At 40.6% G+C, this 14,702-nt stretch overlaps 1 protein-coding gene across 1 annotated transcript in view; it reads left to right on the top strand.

Moving 5' to 3' along the window:
- The first annotated feature begins 5,147 nt into the window (after nt 1-5,147).
- MIA2 (MIA SH3 domain ER export factor 2) overlaps nt 5,148-14,702 on the top strand; it is a 37,481-nt gene continuing 27,926 nt past the window's right edge. The window contains exons 1-6 of the mRNA XM_080618595.1: nt 5,148-5,422; nt 6,838-6,971; nt 8,349-8,435; nt 8,771-9,908; nt 12,000-12,215; nt 12,356-12,453. Of these exons, the coding sequence (XP_080474721.1) occupies nt 5,308-5,422; nt 6,838-6,971; nt 8,349-8,435; nt 8,771-9,908; nt 12,000-12,215; nt 12,356-12,453 (1,788 nt within the window). The 5' untranslated portion in view covers nt 5,148-5,307. The remainder of the gene's footprint in view (nt 5,423-6,837; nt 6,972-8,348; nt 8,436-8,770; nt 9,909-11,999; nt 12,216-12,355; nt 12,454-14,702) is intronic.

Raw genomic sequence — 14,702 nt, forward strand, 5'->3', positions numbered from 1 at the left:
AGGAAAATTCATTTTCAAACCCAGTATATTTGCAAATAGATTTCTAGAGTATCTTTTCTTTATCCCAACAGTACTGGTCTTCTGGTTAGGCCCCAGTTGTAATTTTCAGATGCAGGTTCAGCTGCTGATTTTGCAGCCATTACTGTGGCACAACAGGCAAACCTATTCATTTTATCTGTGTCTGAGATCTTTAAAATGAGTTTTCCTGCTCTCAAGTATTTCTCTGAGACTACATATATTTCTTATGGGATTACATGCTGTGGCAGTGGGGTATGAGTAGTACACGGAGATCTGTGTTTTGGAGGATAAAATTTTGCTCTTTGAGACTTCTTCCCTCTCCCTCATCCCAGTTTTGTAGCAAACCTGTATGTTACTACAAACCCTGTTCAGGCAGTTGTTATTAGGTGACAATGTTCTATTACATGGCAAAACATGAGGCATTCAAAGCTTGGAAACGTATTATCACAGTATCACAGTATGTTAGAGATTGGAAGGGACCTCAAAAGATCATCTAGTCCAATCCCCCTGCCAGAGCAGGAGCACCTAGATAAGGTTACACAGGAATGTGTCCAGGCAGGTTTTGAATGTCTCCAGAGAAGGAGACTCCACAACCTCCCTGGGCAGCCTGTTCCAGTGTTCCGTCACCCTCACTGAGAAGAAGTTTCTTCTCAAGTTTAAGTGGAACCTCTTGTGTTCCAGTTTATACCCATTACCCCTTGTCCTATCATTGTTTGCCATTGAGAAGAGCCTGGCTCCATCCTCATGACACTCCCCCTTTATATGTTTATATACACTAATAAGATCCCCCTGCAGTCTCCTCCAAACTATAGAGACCCAGCTCCCTCAGCCTTTCCTCATGAGGGAGATGCTCCACTCCCTTAATCATCTTTGTCGCCCTGCGCTGGACTCTCTCCAGCAGGTCCCTGTCCTTGAACTGAGGGGCCCAGAACTGGACACAATATTCCAGATGCGGTCTCACCAGGGCAGAGTAGAGGGGAAGGAGGACCTCTCTCGACCTACTGACCATCCCCCTTCTAATACACCCCAGGATGCCATTGGCCTTGGCCACAAGGGCACAGTGTTGGCTCATGGTCATCCTGCCATCCACTAGGACCCCGAGGTCCCTCTCCCCTACACTACTCTCTAACAGGTCGTTCCCCAACCTATACTGGAACCTGGGGTTGTTCCTGCCCAGATGCAGAACTCTACACTTTCCCTTGTTATATTTCATCAAGTTACTCCCTGCCCAACTCTCCAGCCTGTCCAGGTCTCACTGGATGGCAGCACAGCCTTCTGGCGTGTCAGCCACTCCTCCCAGCTTAGTGTCATCAGCAAACTTGCTGACAGTACACTCAATTCCCTCATCTAAATCATTGATGAATATATTAAATAATACTGGTCCCAGTACTGACCCTTGAGGCACTCCACTAGATACAGGCCTCCATTTAGACTCTGCCCCATAGACTACAACTCTCTGGCTTCTGTCCTTCAGCCAGTTCGCAGTCCACCTCACTACCTGATCATCCAGACCACACTTCCCAAATTTAGCTATGAGGATGCTGTGGGAGACTGTGTCAAATGCTTTGCTGAAGTCAAGATAGACCACGTCCACCGCTCTGCCATCATCCATCCACAATGTTATTTCCTCATAAAAGGCTAGGAGGTTGGTCAAGCATGACTTCCCCTTGGTAAAGCCATGTTGACTGCCCCTCATAACCCTCTTATCCTTGACATGCCTTAAGATGGCACCAAGGATAAGGTGTTCCATCACTTTCCCAGGGATGAAGGTGAGGCTGACCGGTCTATAGTTACCCGGGTCCTCCTTCTTGCCCTTTTTGAAGACTGGAGTGACATTTGCTTTCCTCCAGTCCTCAGGCACCTCTCCCGTTTCCCAAGACTTGGTAAAGATGATGGAGAGTGGTCTAGCAATGACTTCTGCCAGTTCCCTCAGCACCCGCGGGTGCATCCCATCTGGACCCATGGATTTATGGATGTCCAGATTGCTCAACTGGTCCCTAACAAGTCATGAATTCCATGATTTGTTAGAAATGCGCTGTGAGTTTTCATGCCTGTAACTAGTTCTGTAACAAAGGAACAATATAGCTTTTTCTGTTAGTCATCCTGGCTGAATAAGTTGGTTTAAATCTGAATGATGAATGACTGTTACCTGTTTAGATTTGCCTAGCTAGAAGAGTGAAGTAGTGTTCCTTTTCTTCCTTTGACTTATTTTTTAAAAGATAAATGTCATACCAGAAAGATTTTGATTTTTTTTTTTTTAACATTTTATTCAGTGTGAAATTTGATCTATATTTTCGTCCAAACCTCCTGAGTCAAGAGAAGTGTATTTTTGAAGTGCTTTTGCCATGGACCATATTCTTCTATGGATTAGTGCAGTATTCGACACAGTGAAACCCTGCATTTTGTATGGAGCTCTTTGGTGCTATCATAAGAATATAACCAAAGCTGTATGTACTGTTGTTATTATAAAATAGATCTTAACTTTAATGTACTTAGGAGAACTTTTACCAATTTATTATTTGCTTTTGGATCTTTATTGTTAATGCAGATACTGAATAGTCTAGGAAATGCAACATCTCTTCTGCTTATACAAAGCAAGAGCCATTCAGGGTGCCACACTACTCAGTTTATCTAAATTATACCATTAACTCTGAGTTGATCCTTCTGTGAATTTTAATATAAGGGATCTCTGCATTTCTAGCTTGGTAGCTAACAAGATGTCATTGCAGATAAAAAGTTAATAGTTTCATCCTAATGAAAGCTGTTGGAAACAGACCTTTTTCATTAGCATTGTTTGTCTTCATGTGTGTAATAGTACTTACATTTGTTGCTTCATTTCTGCAGAACAGAAGTTAACTGAAATCTCTCTGCTATAAAGCTTTCAACTTCGTCCTTTGGAATCCAGCTATGATAAATTCCCTGAATCTTTATCTTTGACTGTAGTTCAAAGGTGATTAGAAGTTCTGCTTGTATAACACCTGCAGTTATAGGGTATACACCCAGAAGAAAACAGTATTTTATATAAATGATTTCTTACTGAAGTTACTAGTGGAACAAATAATACAGAACAAGGATCAGAGCAGTGCTCATTAGCCTTTTAATAGCTTCAGGCCTAGAACGACTTGAGACTAGCTACTTGAAAATAGCAGACGTAGATTAAACTGAGTAGCCAAGGCAGGCGGCAACATTTTATCTCCATATAAAGCCTTGAGAATTAGCTTGGGTATCAACATGAAACTGAAGTCAGAGCCATTTTCAGAGTTTTTTTGACAAATGCAATGTGCAGATCCCAAGGTGTGGATCTGACAGTTTGCTCTCCCACACAAACTAGGCCCATTATTGGGTTTCATCCCATGTTCCATGGTTGGTTTGCAACATTATAAAAGACTCTACTGAGCCATTGTTAACCTTGGTGGGATAAAAATGTTGTCCTTTTTACTTTTTTCCTCCAATATATGTTTCTTGTATCTTCCTTCTCATCAGTCAGTCCTAATCTGGAGAGATTTGGGAATGAAAAAAAAAAAACCAACAGAAAAACTCACCACCTGCTTTTCTGCTTACTGTTTCTTTGCATTTGTCATGTTTTAGCTGCTTGGTATTTCATTTCTCCCCTTACACCTCATACAGATAAACCTAGAAGATGCCAGGGAAGGTCCCAAATCACTGACTACCTAAACCACACAAGATGAAGAGAATGTTGATGCTGGGGATGGCGCTGCATTGGAGCTAATTTGAGTGGAGCGAGTGGGGCTTGCTGATCTCTAGTGTATTTTCCCAGGTGCCCAGGGCAGTTCTCTGGTGGATTACCTAACAGCAGAGGCAGCTGGTGTGCTAGGTCATAGGATAGGCCTGTCTGACTACCAGGTCATGTGGTGAAGGAAGAGGACAAAGTGTTAGATTGCAACTGGAGATCATGTCATCTACTGTGATGTTTTTGTTTGCAGGTTAACATGACCCTGGTGCACTTTGTGCCCTCTCCCAGTCGCAAGTAGATGACCAGTTTGGTGGTTCAGTAGATCAGACTAAGCAAAAGAGTCTGGCAGGTTTGAGTTGTGAAGCAACTCCATGGAGGGAGGGGGAACTATGCTGCAAGTAGGATACAGCTTAGATTCATGGAGAGAGAAAGCAGAGCAAATTCTGTGTGAGTCACACTTGAGACTGAAGGATGGGCAGGAAACATATGACTGCAAATACTATCAGGCTGGGAAGGAATGCAGATTCTTGGGGTCCTATCAAGAGAGAAGAGAGAAGAAGCTACCACATGCAGGTGGTAGGGTGGGAAGGGTGAAGCCCCTTTTGTAGGCAAATTAGAGGTCCTGTGTTTAGGTCACCAAGGAAGTGCAAGACAACATTGCAAAGCCTTTGAAGCAGAGCTTACTTGTAATGCAAACATCTCTGCAAGATTTCATTTATAGCACAATTTCATACCTAACATAACCAGTATAAGTCCCTGCATAATCACTATTTCAAAGCATAACCTGTATTTGAGAAAATATTATTTATAATGTTTTATCCATACTGGATAATAGGTTGCTAAGAAGCAGAGGGTTCTCTTTAAAAACCAGGACATATCATCTGCTTAGCTTTGGTATATTGCTCTGTGATACTTGATGTAGAGACAGCATATGGATTTTCTAGTTATCTTAAGAGACTGAAAACTGCCTTTAAAAGACTGGAGTTCAGAAAGTATTCCCCATGCTAAGGAGTTGTACTCTGCATCGAGTGCATGAGAAAATTTCAACAGAATATGTGGAAAAAAGTTCTGTTTGAAGTTCCAAATGACCACCTATTATCTAAAATACTGCATGCAAAATATAGTTTGTTAAACAAAAAAGCTAGAAAACTGTCAGTAGCTATACTAGCAATCATGCAACTCAATATCAGCATGAAATTGACAGTCCATCTTAAAATCAGATTAAAGATGCATTCATAATCCAGAAAAAATCCTAATAAAGCCTTGCTGAGTTTCTGCTAACAGTCTTTCACAAGCTCAGTACAAATTAAGCTGTCTGATACACTAAATTTTGATGTGACCAGAGCTAGTTTCTCTATTCAAAACACCAGTATAGCTATCAGAACATAGTTAATTATTAAATGTGTGTGTATGATCAGGACACCTGACTTTGCCAAGCAGGTTAGCAGAGTGTACTTCTATTTAAACAGATGAGAGAAGGAAAATAGGTTTATAAATTTATTTGCCGTGTTTTGTTAGGCTAAGAAAAATAATGTTCTTGTTATCTGCACATTGATGCAGTTTCCAGTTTCAGTACATTTCAGATTTAATCTAAAATGTCAAGGATCTTGGATCAGAGAATTTTGCTCTTAGTAATTTCATTTTCAGCAAGCCTGCAGAGTACAACCGTACTTTCAGAATGGAAGAAGTGTGGTGACCAGGAATGTGAGAGTAAGTAAAAATGTTTGTTGTCGTTGTTTTTAAAAGGAGTCTATGGTGTATGTGCAGTTACTACAAACCATAACGCTGAAATCAGCAATGAGACAGACTGAAAATTAGTAACCACAGAAAATATTTGTTATCAATCTAGTAAGTTTATGAGCAATAGGCTTAAACTTTTCAAACAAAACCAGAAAAAAATACTTACCGGAGTGCGTTGTGTAAGTACATAAAGATCAAAGTTCAGTGAAAATACTCTTGAATAGCTAATTTTTCTCAGGTTTCCTCAAAACGGGCCGTAAAAAGCACCTTCAAAGTATTTTAAACTCATTCTTTACAGGTACAAAATAAATGAAAAAAAAAAAAAAAAAAAAAAAGGTAGGTTCTAGGCTGAGAGAGAAAAGTGTACGCCTTGGGGTCAGAGTACATTCAAAGCCCATGCTGCAAAACTCTGGGTTTTTATACTGCGAGCAGACTGTTTGTTTTTACAAAAGACTCTGACAAGACACCTTCTTTACTTATTTTTTTCTTCTTCAATATGAACTAAGAGCAGTAAGTAGTTACGCAGTTCCTGGGGAGTGACAGCTCTGTGGGAGGCGGAGCCACTGGATCACGAGTGGGCAGCAATAAACAATGCCTCATTTATTATCTGTTGATTACCATTGTGAAGCCTGTCATAATCGGATTGTAGTTGAAACTGTTTCTAAGCTGCCTCCATTGGTCTGGGAGCCTTAATTGTTATTTTTTCTATGTGGACAGCTTATCTTGAAGTGGAAGAGAACTTAGATTTCCTCTGCTGATGAACTCTTATTGTCAGCCACACTGACTTCAGTCTGGATGCTCAGAGAAGTCTGTCTTTGTAAATGGAATGGGCTCCAAACTGACCAGAACACATGAGTAGTGGTGGTTTCTATGGGAAGGCAGGGGCGAAGACAAAGAGAATTTGAAGTCATTCAAACTGAATTGGAAACTTTGTTTTGATGACGTTTAAGGTTTATAGTGCTTAAACTTATTTATTTTCTTTATAAGATAAATGTATTCAATATAGAGGACAAAATCCCTGAAATATTTACTAAATTTAACTTAGAATTTCTAAAATATATAAAAATGCCTGGGAAATATTTTTTAGCTGTTTAGATCTGGGTTTAGTACTTGAACTTGCTAATTCTCCACATGCATTTAGGCTTTGAAAGCTTTGCTGAATAAGGATGGGAAAATTTCCATATAGGACAAGTGTTTTTCTCCCTGAAAGAAGACAGGATAGGGCTGCTTTTTGCTTGATGATATAAATGCATTAGCTTCAACAAAGCACACTGATGTATTAACAAACATTTTAATGTATTTATATATATTAGACTTCTTCAGTAACCTATCTGACTTATGGCTGCTATACTTACTTGTTTCATTCTTCCTACATACTTTTCCAGCGGCAATGAGCAGAGTTCACGCCACTACAGACTACTTAGGGCCTGACTGCCGGTATCTTAACTTCAAAACAGGGGAAGAGATAATGGTATACTCCAAACTTTCAAGGAAAAATGAAAACTTGTGGATAGGAAGTGTAAGTACTTCAATCTGAAAGACTTTTCCCATAAATAATTCAGCTAGTATAATAATAGCATAACAACTGTGGTCTGCTTGCTTCTAGGAATCTTCCATCTCTTCCGTAATATTAACCATCAGTTAATATTATAGTCAGTACAGTATTTGGTAGGTGGGTCACTGTTGTCATCTTTATATAGAAAGGGAAAATCAAATCTTGGCAAAGATCACCCATGGAGAAACAAAGTCAGGATCAGAATCCAAGTGTTCTGTCTCCTTCCTTTAAACATTTGGCTGTAATGATTTAATCTGGTTACCTTAAAAACATTCAGGTCTATCAGGTCAGGTACCTACTTACAGGTCTGTGAGTAATGTTTTTCAGTCATTTAGTCAGCAATCCAATACTGGGACCTGACTTCACAGTTCAGTGCCCAAGGAAAGTTCCCAGAGAAGTTATCATGCATATTAAATGATTTGGAACAACTGACAATGTACAAACAATGTATAATGTAGAACAGCCATGTAGTTATGCTATAGCTAAGAAGGAATAGATGCATTGATCTAAATTCAACTGCTAGTAAAACTGTGTCAGTCCTTCAAACCTAGATGATATTGGTAAACTTTTTTTCTTTGTAAATGATCTGTCACATTTATTGTGTAATGATGAAATTCCGTCTTCCTTTTTTTCATCCGAGAGTATCTTTGCTATTCTTTTGCTATACCTTGCTATTCTTTGCTATACTATAGCTATTTCTTTGCTATACCTTGCTATTCTTTGCTTTCCAAGTTGCATTCCTCTATTAAAAAGCCGTGTGCAATGGTTGGATGTAAAGCTAGTGGGTGGTTGTTGGTTTTTTTTGTAGGACTGACTCTTACTTGATTCTTCTGTGCAGTATCATGAACTTTCTGTGGTGTTGCCATCTTCACTGGCATTTTCTCTTCAGCTGCAGCTGGCCTCGCATCTGAATTTCATATCCTACTTTTCTTGTAGCTTGTGATGGGTCATTACTTATCAAGGCACATTTTTTCTCTCCCTTGAGTCAATGGCAAATTTGTAGCCAATTTTAGCAGAAGCTGGCTGAGACCATCTGTGCTCACAACACTGTCTTCACTTGAAGCAGTGCTAAGGCTACTGGTTTGGTTCCAGCAAACGCGTGTTCGTTAATACAGAAAATAATAGTATGGATTAATATACTTCCCTTTGCTGTCTGAACTGGCAAATGGAACACTTCTGTGAAGGAAAAATAAACCAGTCTTTTGACCAAACATAATGAAGGGGTTAGGAAGCAGCCCTATAAACTTAGTGTCTATTCATACTTTTCTAGCATGAATGCAAGCACCTACCATACTTATCACTGAAGTTCAAATGTTCTCATTCCTTTTATATTTTGTATAGAAAGGAAAGGATTTTGGATATTTCCCAAAAGATGCTGTGAAGGTTGAGGAAGTTTTTAGTGTGGAAGAAGTTGAAGTGCTCACTAAGGTAAACCAACATCACCAGATTTCCAATGTAATTCACAGCAATTGAAAATCTAATATCCAGGTAGAAATTAAAGTGCCAATGCACATTTTATTTCAGATAAATCAAAATATGTTTTTTCATTATTGTTCCATTTGCATGTTTATTGTTCTTTAAAGTAATTTTTATCTAATAAATCATAACTACTAGGAATAATGTAATTACTTACAGGCCTTTGTGTAAAGTTATATGCATGTATAACTATATAGAAAGAAAAAGAATAAAGATATTGCTGTGCTACATGGAGCTGTAGAAAATGACACATGAAGACACTTTAAAAGTTTATATTGTTTTTTCAGGAAACTGATTTCCTTTGTCTTCATGGACATAAGTACGCTTATGAAAATGAAAATAGTGCATTACATGATCACAACAAAGAAAGAGAATATTCATCGTCTGATGCAGAATCAAAGCTACATGAAAATGAACTCTTCAAGGATACAAGAGAATCTATGCGAAAGGAAGAAAAGGTTGAATCAGTTTCTGAAAATGATTCCAAGGAATCTCACACTCAGGAGGAGTCTGCAAGCAAAGAGTTGTTTATGAAAAATGAGAACAGAAGAGATGATACTGAAAAGCCAGAAATGCAGAACAGTTTCCCAGTAGAACCCATTTCAACTCAGTCTAGTTGGATTGCAGGATGGTTCACCACAGGAAATAAAAATGATGGAGAGCCCTTAAAAGCCATTACAGAACCTTTAGGAGAAAATACCTACCGAAGCAGAAAAATAATGGTAACTGCTGAAAATGATTTACAGGAGTCAAATGATAAGGAGGAACAAGAATCCCCAGCATCTGCTTGGTTTCAAGGTGGACTGACAGATTTCCTGTATTTTGGTGAACAGAATGTGGATGTTGGTTTGGCATCTGAAAAAAATGATCTACAAATCCACGATGTTTCTGGTGTGCCTGAACTTTTCAATAATGAACAGGAAACAGCAGTCACAGAGTTACTGACAGAAGAAAAGAGTGAAAGCCAAGAATCCAGATCAAATTGGTTTAATTTGGATTTAAGTAATGTTCTTAACTTTGTCCATGCTGAGAAAGTTGCAACTGCTGTGCAAGACCAGCAAAGCAGACAAACACAGGATGAAGCAAATAATAATGAAGTGCAGACTTCAGAACAGAAAGAATCACACATGGACAAAAAATCTAAGGAGACGGTTAAAGCAGTGATGGGTGAAGATGATAAAGAGAATTATGCACAAGAAATAACAGATTCAAACATGCCAAATCCCGGGGAGATAGCAGCAAGCGTGCATACTCTTAATGACACCAAAAGCACAGAATTATTTTTTGATATGCCAACAGGTGACAAAGAGAAGCCAATTGAACCTTACAGTTCAGAGCAAGACTCGGTATCAGAAAGCCAACTGCTGAAAGATACTGAAGCTAAAAAGAGAAATCAGGACTCAGAAAGTAAATATGGACAGTCAGGTTGGTATACAAATATCTGAAATAGCTTTGTTAATTGTAACACATACATATATTATAATCAGCAGGGATTATAATATCAGAATTGTGACCCCTCAGACAAAAAATACAGATGGGAAGCCTGGCATAGCCGAAGAACAGAGCCATTTCTTCTCTTTCAGTCATTTTGCAGACATACAGAAGTTCAACAGCCAAAGAGAAACAAGTGCAGAGTTTGCAAGATGATGTGTTTTTTAGTGAAGAAACCCTTCAAACTGAAACTTATGGTAACATATTACAAGGAAATAGTAACAGAGCAATGAAAGTACAAGTAAGTCAGAGAGCTAGGGAGGAGCTGTCTGAAGATAAGGGTGCAATTCAGGAAAGCAATCTGTTTTGCTCACTAGCTGTGCAAAATAATTAACACAGGAATGAAAAAGCAAAACATTTTCTCAAATTAGTTTAGCAACAGTGATGCTTCACAAATGCATCACTATTAACCCCAGCTGGTAACTAAGCCGCTAACACAGCTGCTTGCTCGCTCCCCTCCAGCCCCCTGTGGGATGGACAGAAGAATTAGATAAAGACGAATCCTGTGTGTTGAGATAAAAACAGTTTAATAATTGAAATAAAGATAATGATGATGATGAAAAGGGAGATAACAGAGAAAAAGGAATAAACCCCAATAAACACCAGTGATGCACAGTACAGCTGCTCACCACCTACTGACCAACGCTCAGTCCATCCCTGAGCAGCAATTGGCCACCTTTCCCCAGTTTCTATACTGAACACTACTTTCTGTGGTTTGAATATTCCTTTGGCTACTTTGGGTCATGCTCTCTCTTGGCTTGTTGTGCCTCTCCTCACTGGCAGGCCATGGGAAACTGAAAAGTCCTTGACTTTGAGTAAGTACTGTTTAGCAACAACTAAAACATCAGTGTGTTATCAGTATTATTCTCAGATTAAAGCCAAAACACAGCACTGCACCAGCTAAGAAAAATAACTCTATCCCAGCAGAAATCAGGACACTGTCGAAACAGTAGTACAACCTGAAGTATCTCAGAGACAATACGTACCCTTGTTTAGATTCCAGTGCCGAAAAAAATGTTTCTAAGAGTAGTGAAAGTCAGGAAAACGCCAATATAAAAGGCTACTGTAATGAACTGGCTCCAAAGATTCTCTACATTTACTTTCAAAATTAAGTTTTTAAAATGAGAGTAAAACTGGAACTCATCTACAGAGAGAATAAAATATGGAAACCATTAAAAGAGTGTAAACAAAACCCCCAAACCCATACTTGTGTATTGAAGAATCTGTAAATTCAGAAGGCAAATTACCAAGCTATAGAGAAATACCAAGAACTGCAGATAATAATTCGGGCATCAAGACAATTCTATGTGGTAGTGAACCAAGTCTGACTCTGGAAATATCTAAGAAAGGCAAAGCAGTCGAATGCGCTTGAAAGCCAGTTACTCTTTCTGTCTTTTGCCTATTGGACTATTTGTGGCATCTTTGGCCAGTACTGTCATGAAGCACAGAATTAATCAATTTGTTAACAAATGAATCCATTCGTAAATGGTATTTTTTTGGAAGCACTATTTTATTGGCTTCAGGAAATTTACTCCAAATCACTGAAATTGAGGCAGCAAGGTGCCTTCAGTTATACTTCCCCATGAACATGCCTGTGGTTTCTTGTATTTTGCAGTGAAGTTTATCTTGTGAGATGTTAATCTTTAATCCTACATGGCATATTTAATTGTTGTTTTTGTAAAGGTTTTTCCAGTTGTATTTGGGATAATGTAAGAAAGAAACCTACTAATCCTGAACAGGGAATCTATAGGCTAATTATCAAAACTAAGCAGATGTTTTCTTGAACAAGTTTTGCTTTTAAGCTTTAGCTTTATCCTCCAAAGTCTGTTGAGTCCACTATTTGAACAAGTATTTCTTAATTCATAAATCTCTAGCATATTTTTTACTCTCATGTAGCACTCTAGTGCTTGCCTTTGAAAGCAAAACATGAAAATCTTGGTAGAGGTTAATATCTCATAAAAGTGTGTGTGTCTAAATTGAATCCTCTGAAAATAAGCATGATTTCCTCATAACTATTTGCAGGAGCAGGCAGTAGAAGAAAGCTACTAGAAGAAACACCAGAGAAGGAATATGAAATGAATGCAGCTGCAGTCAGTGAAGGCGGCAGTGACCAATATTCAAAAGCAATAGTGATTAATTCAGAAAATTCTGAAGAAAAAATGGACAGTTCAGTAGCTGACTCTCCACTTGATGCTGAAAAGCCCTTCTCAGATGCCATCCAGAACTATGTCCCAAGTAATGGTAAGCATTAAGTTTCTTAACTGTAAGAAAAATAAATTTGCAGTATTAAAAGAAGTTGTAATGACATTGACAATTGTCATGTAAAACCTTTTTTTTTTTTTTTCCCTTTTTTTTTTTTTTTTTATATATGAACAAACCAGGAGGCTGGATGTATCAGATACTTCTGTGCTTGAATGATCTTGAGATCAGGGAATCAATCAGATCTGTATTTTTGGCCGTAACAAGTGCTATCAAAAAGGTAAGAATTCCTTATGTGATAGTGTTGACGTTAATGCAACATAAGCCATTGCTTATGTTCTGCAACAAAGCTCCTAAAAAAAAAAAAAAAAAAAAAAAAGAAAGAAAAGAGCTTTTTAAATAAACCCTTTGCAGTCCCCTTGCTTCTGGGGGGGATGCTAAATGAGAAAGAACAAGAAAATTTAAGGTTAGCTGTTATTCATCTGCCTCTGTCACTGGTACTGCAGAATCTGACGGCCTCAGTGTGTTGGCTTTTTTCACATAACAGCCAGGAAACACCTCAGTAGTCAACATACCAGCTTTTTGTTGTTTCTGGTTTTGTTTAAATGAAACTCACAGCTCTCTCTAGTTCCCATGACAGTACTGATTAGATTTGCTTGGACTTAGAAAGTTCAGGTTAGGATGAGTAAAATAACCAGAATACTTCCATTGTCTTTAAAAGTTTCAAAGCCTTCATTCCAAACACCCCCATAGTTCAAAACCGCATAAAAAACTTTTCAAAGCAAATATATGCAACACAAAATGGGATTATGAGTGCTATGGGGATGTCTTAAATATCAAAATATAGGGACAGAGTGAAGGTGGACTTTAATGGACATAACTACACAAGAAACAATGCTGTCAGAGGCATGTGAGGAAAGGGAGACAGTGTTGCACTGTCATCTTTAAAAAGGAAAGTCATATCTGCTAAAGTGTATATGGTAAACTTAATTTTGTTACTTTGGTTTAACTTTGACTGGTAACTGAAGTTTAACCACCACATGAATTTGTTCCTGATTTCCAGTATCAAATTCTATAGATTCTGGCTAAATTTTGCAACCTAGGAGACAAAAACTGAAGAGCTTTGCTTTGTTCTCCTCATGAACTGGATTTCGATGCTCACTGATAGTTCACTGCTATCATTTTTGTATTGTTTGACACAGCTAAAAAAGCCACTTCCACCTTCTACCGATCACTGTCTCTTAGATGGCACCAGCTGTCCAGGCAAGTCACTCACTTCTTGCACTGTGAATATTCTGTTAGCATATGTTAGAAAAGAGAGGAAAAAAAAACCAAAAAACCCGAACCAAACAAAAAAACAACAAAGGAAACCAAACAAAAAAAGTGCAGTTAAGTACAGGTAAAAACGTAAGAAAAATACGATATCAAAATAGTCCTAGCGAACGAAATGAAAAGACCCCGCTGCTCTGTGGCACTGCAGCTACTGTTTCTCGCATCTTTCCCTGAATTTGTGTGCCAGCTGCCCCGCCACGACCAATTTTCCACAGAGAACTCAGCCTAAAGCCACGCCGAGCTCCTCCCGAGCAGGTCCGGCCGGGCAGCAGCCGCCGCCTCCCGCCTGCGCACAGTGAGGAGGCCGGGGCTGGTTCCTGATCCACCTGCGGCCCTCCCCGCTCCCCGCCGCGCTAATGCGAGCTCCGGCTGCTCGCCTGCTGGGGTGGCACGTCTCCCGCCAGGGTCAGGCCGATCCCGAAGAGCGTAGCCTCAGAGTTATAGTTTTGTGAAGGGCTGCTGCCGCCTCGGTACGGATGGAGGGTGCAGGTGCCGAAGAGGAGGTGAGTCTCCCTTCACGTAACTTTAAGGAGGAACAGGAGTAGGGTCGGGGCCAGTGGGGCAACGTCAGTAGCGGGACGGGGGGGGGGGGTGGCCGTACGCTGAGGGCAGCTGTCGGTCCTTCCCGTCGGAGGGCGGAGTGGCGAAGGGCAGAGTCTGGCGGGAGGGGTCCCAGAGACTCAGCTGCTCCTTAGACCCGCAACACAGCCCGGCCCGGCTGCGTTGGGAGGACGACGGCAGCCCTGAGGCGCACCTGCCCCCCGCCTTGCCGGCTCCGTAGTTTGGAGCCGCGGCCAGAGGCACCCCGGCTCTGGATTGAGGCGGGGCCGTGAGGCCCGGAGGCTGCTGCCACCGTCGCCCTCTCACGTTACTCGGCAGTAGTATTTCCCGCCCCAGTCCTCTCCGGCGGCGGTATTGCGGCCCCATTCCTGTCGCAGTGGTACAACCTGCCGCCCCCTTCAGGCTCTCCCGGCTTCCCCCACCTGTGCCCGCTCTTCCCCCCCCCCCTTTTTGTCTCAGTAGTGGTTTTTCCTTCCCCCCCCCGCCCTCCCCGGTAGTGGTACAGGCCGGTTGTCAAGCGGGTGGCCGGAAGGGGCCGCACGGCGGTAGGCTCGTGCCGCCCGCGGCAAGATGGCTGCAGGCGGTCGCGACGATGGTTTGGATGTGGCCACTGCCCGTTTATGGCTGGGCCTGCGG

This window comes from Psittacula echo (assembly GCF_963264785.1).
Source record: "Psittacula echo genome assembly, chromosome: 5".
In the NCBI taxonomy this organism is placed as follows: Eukaryota; Metazoa; Chordata; class Aves; order Psittaciformes; family Psittacidae; genus Psittacula; species Psittacula echo.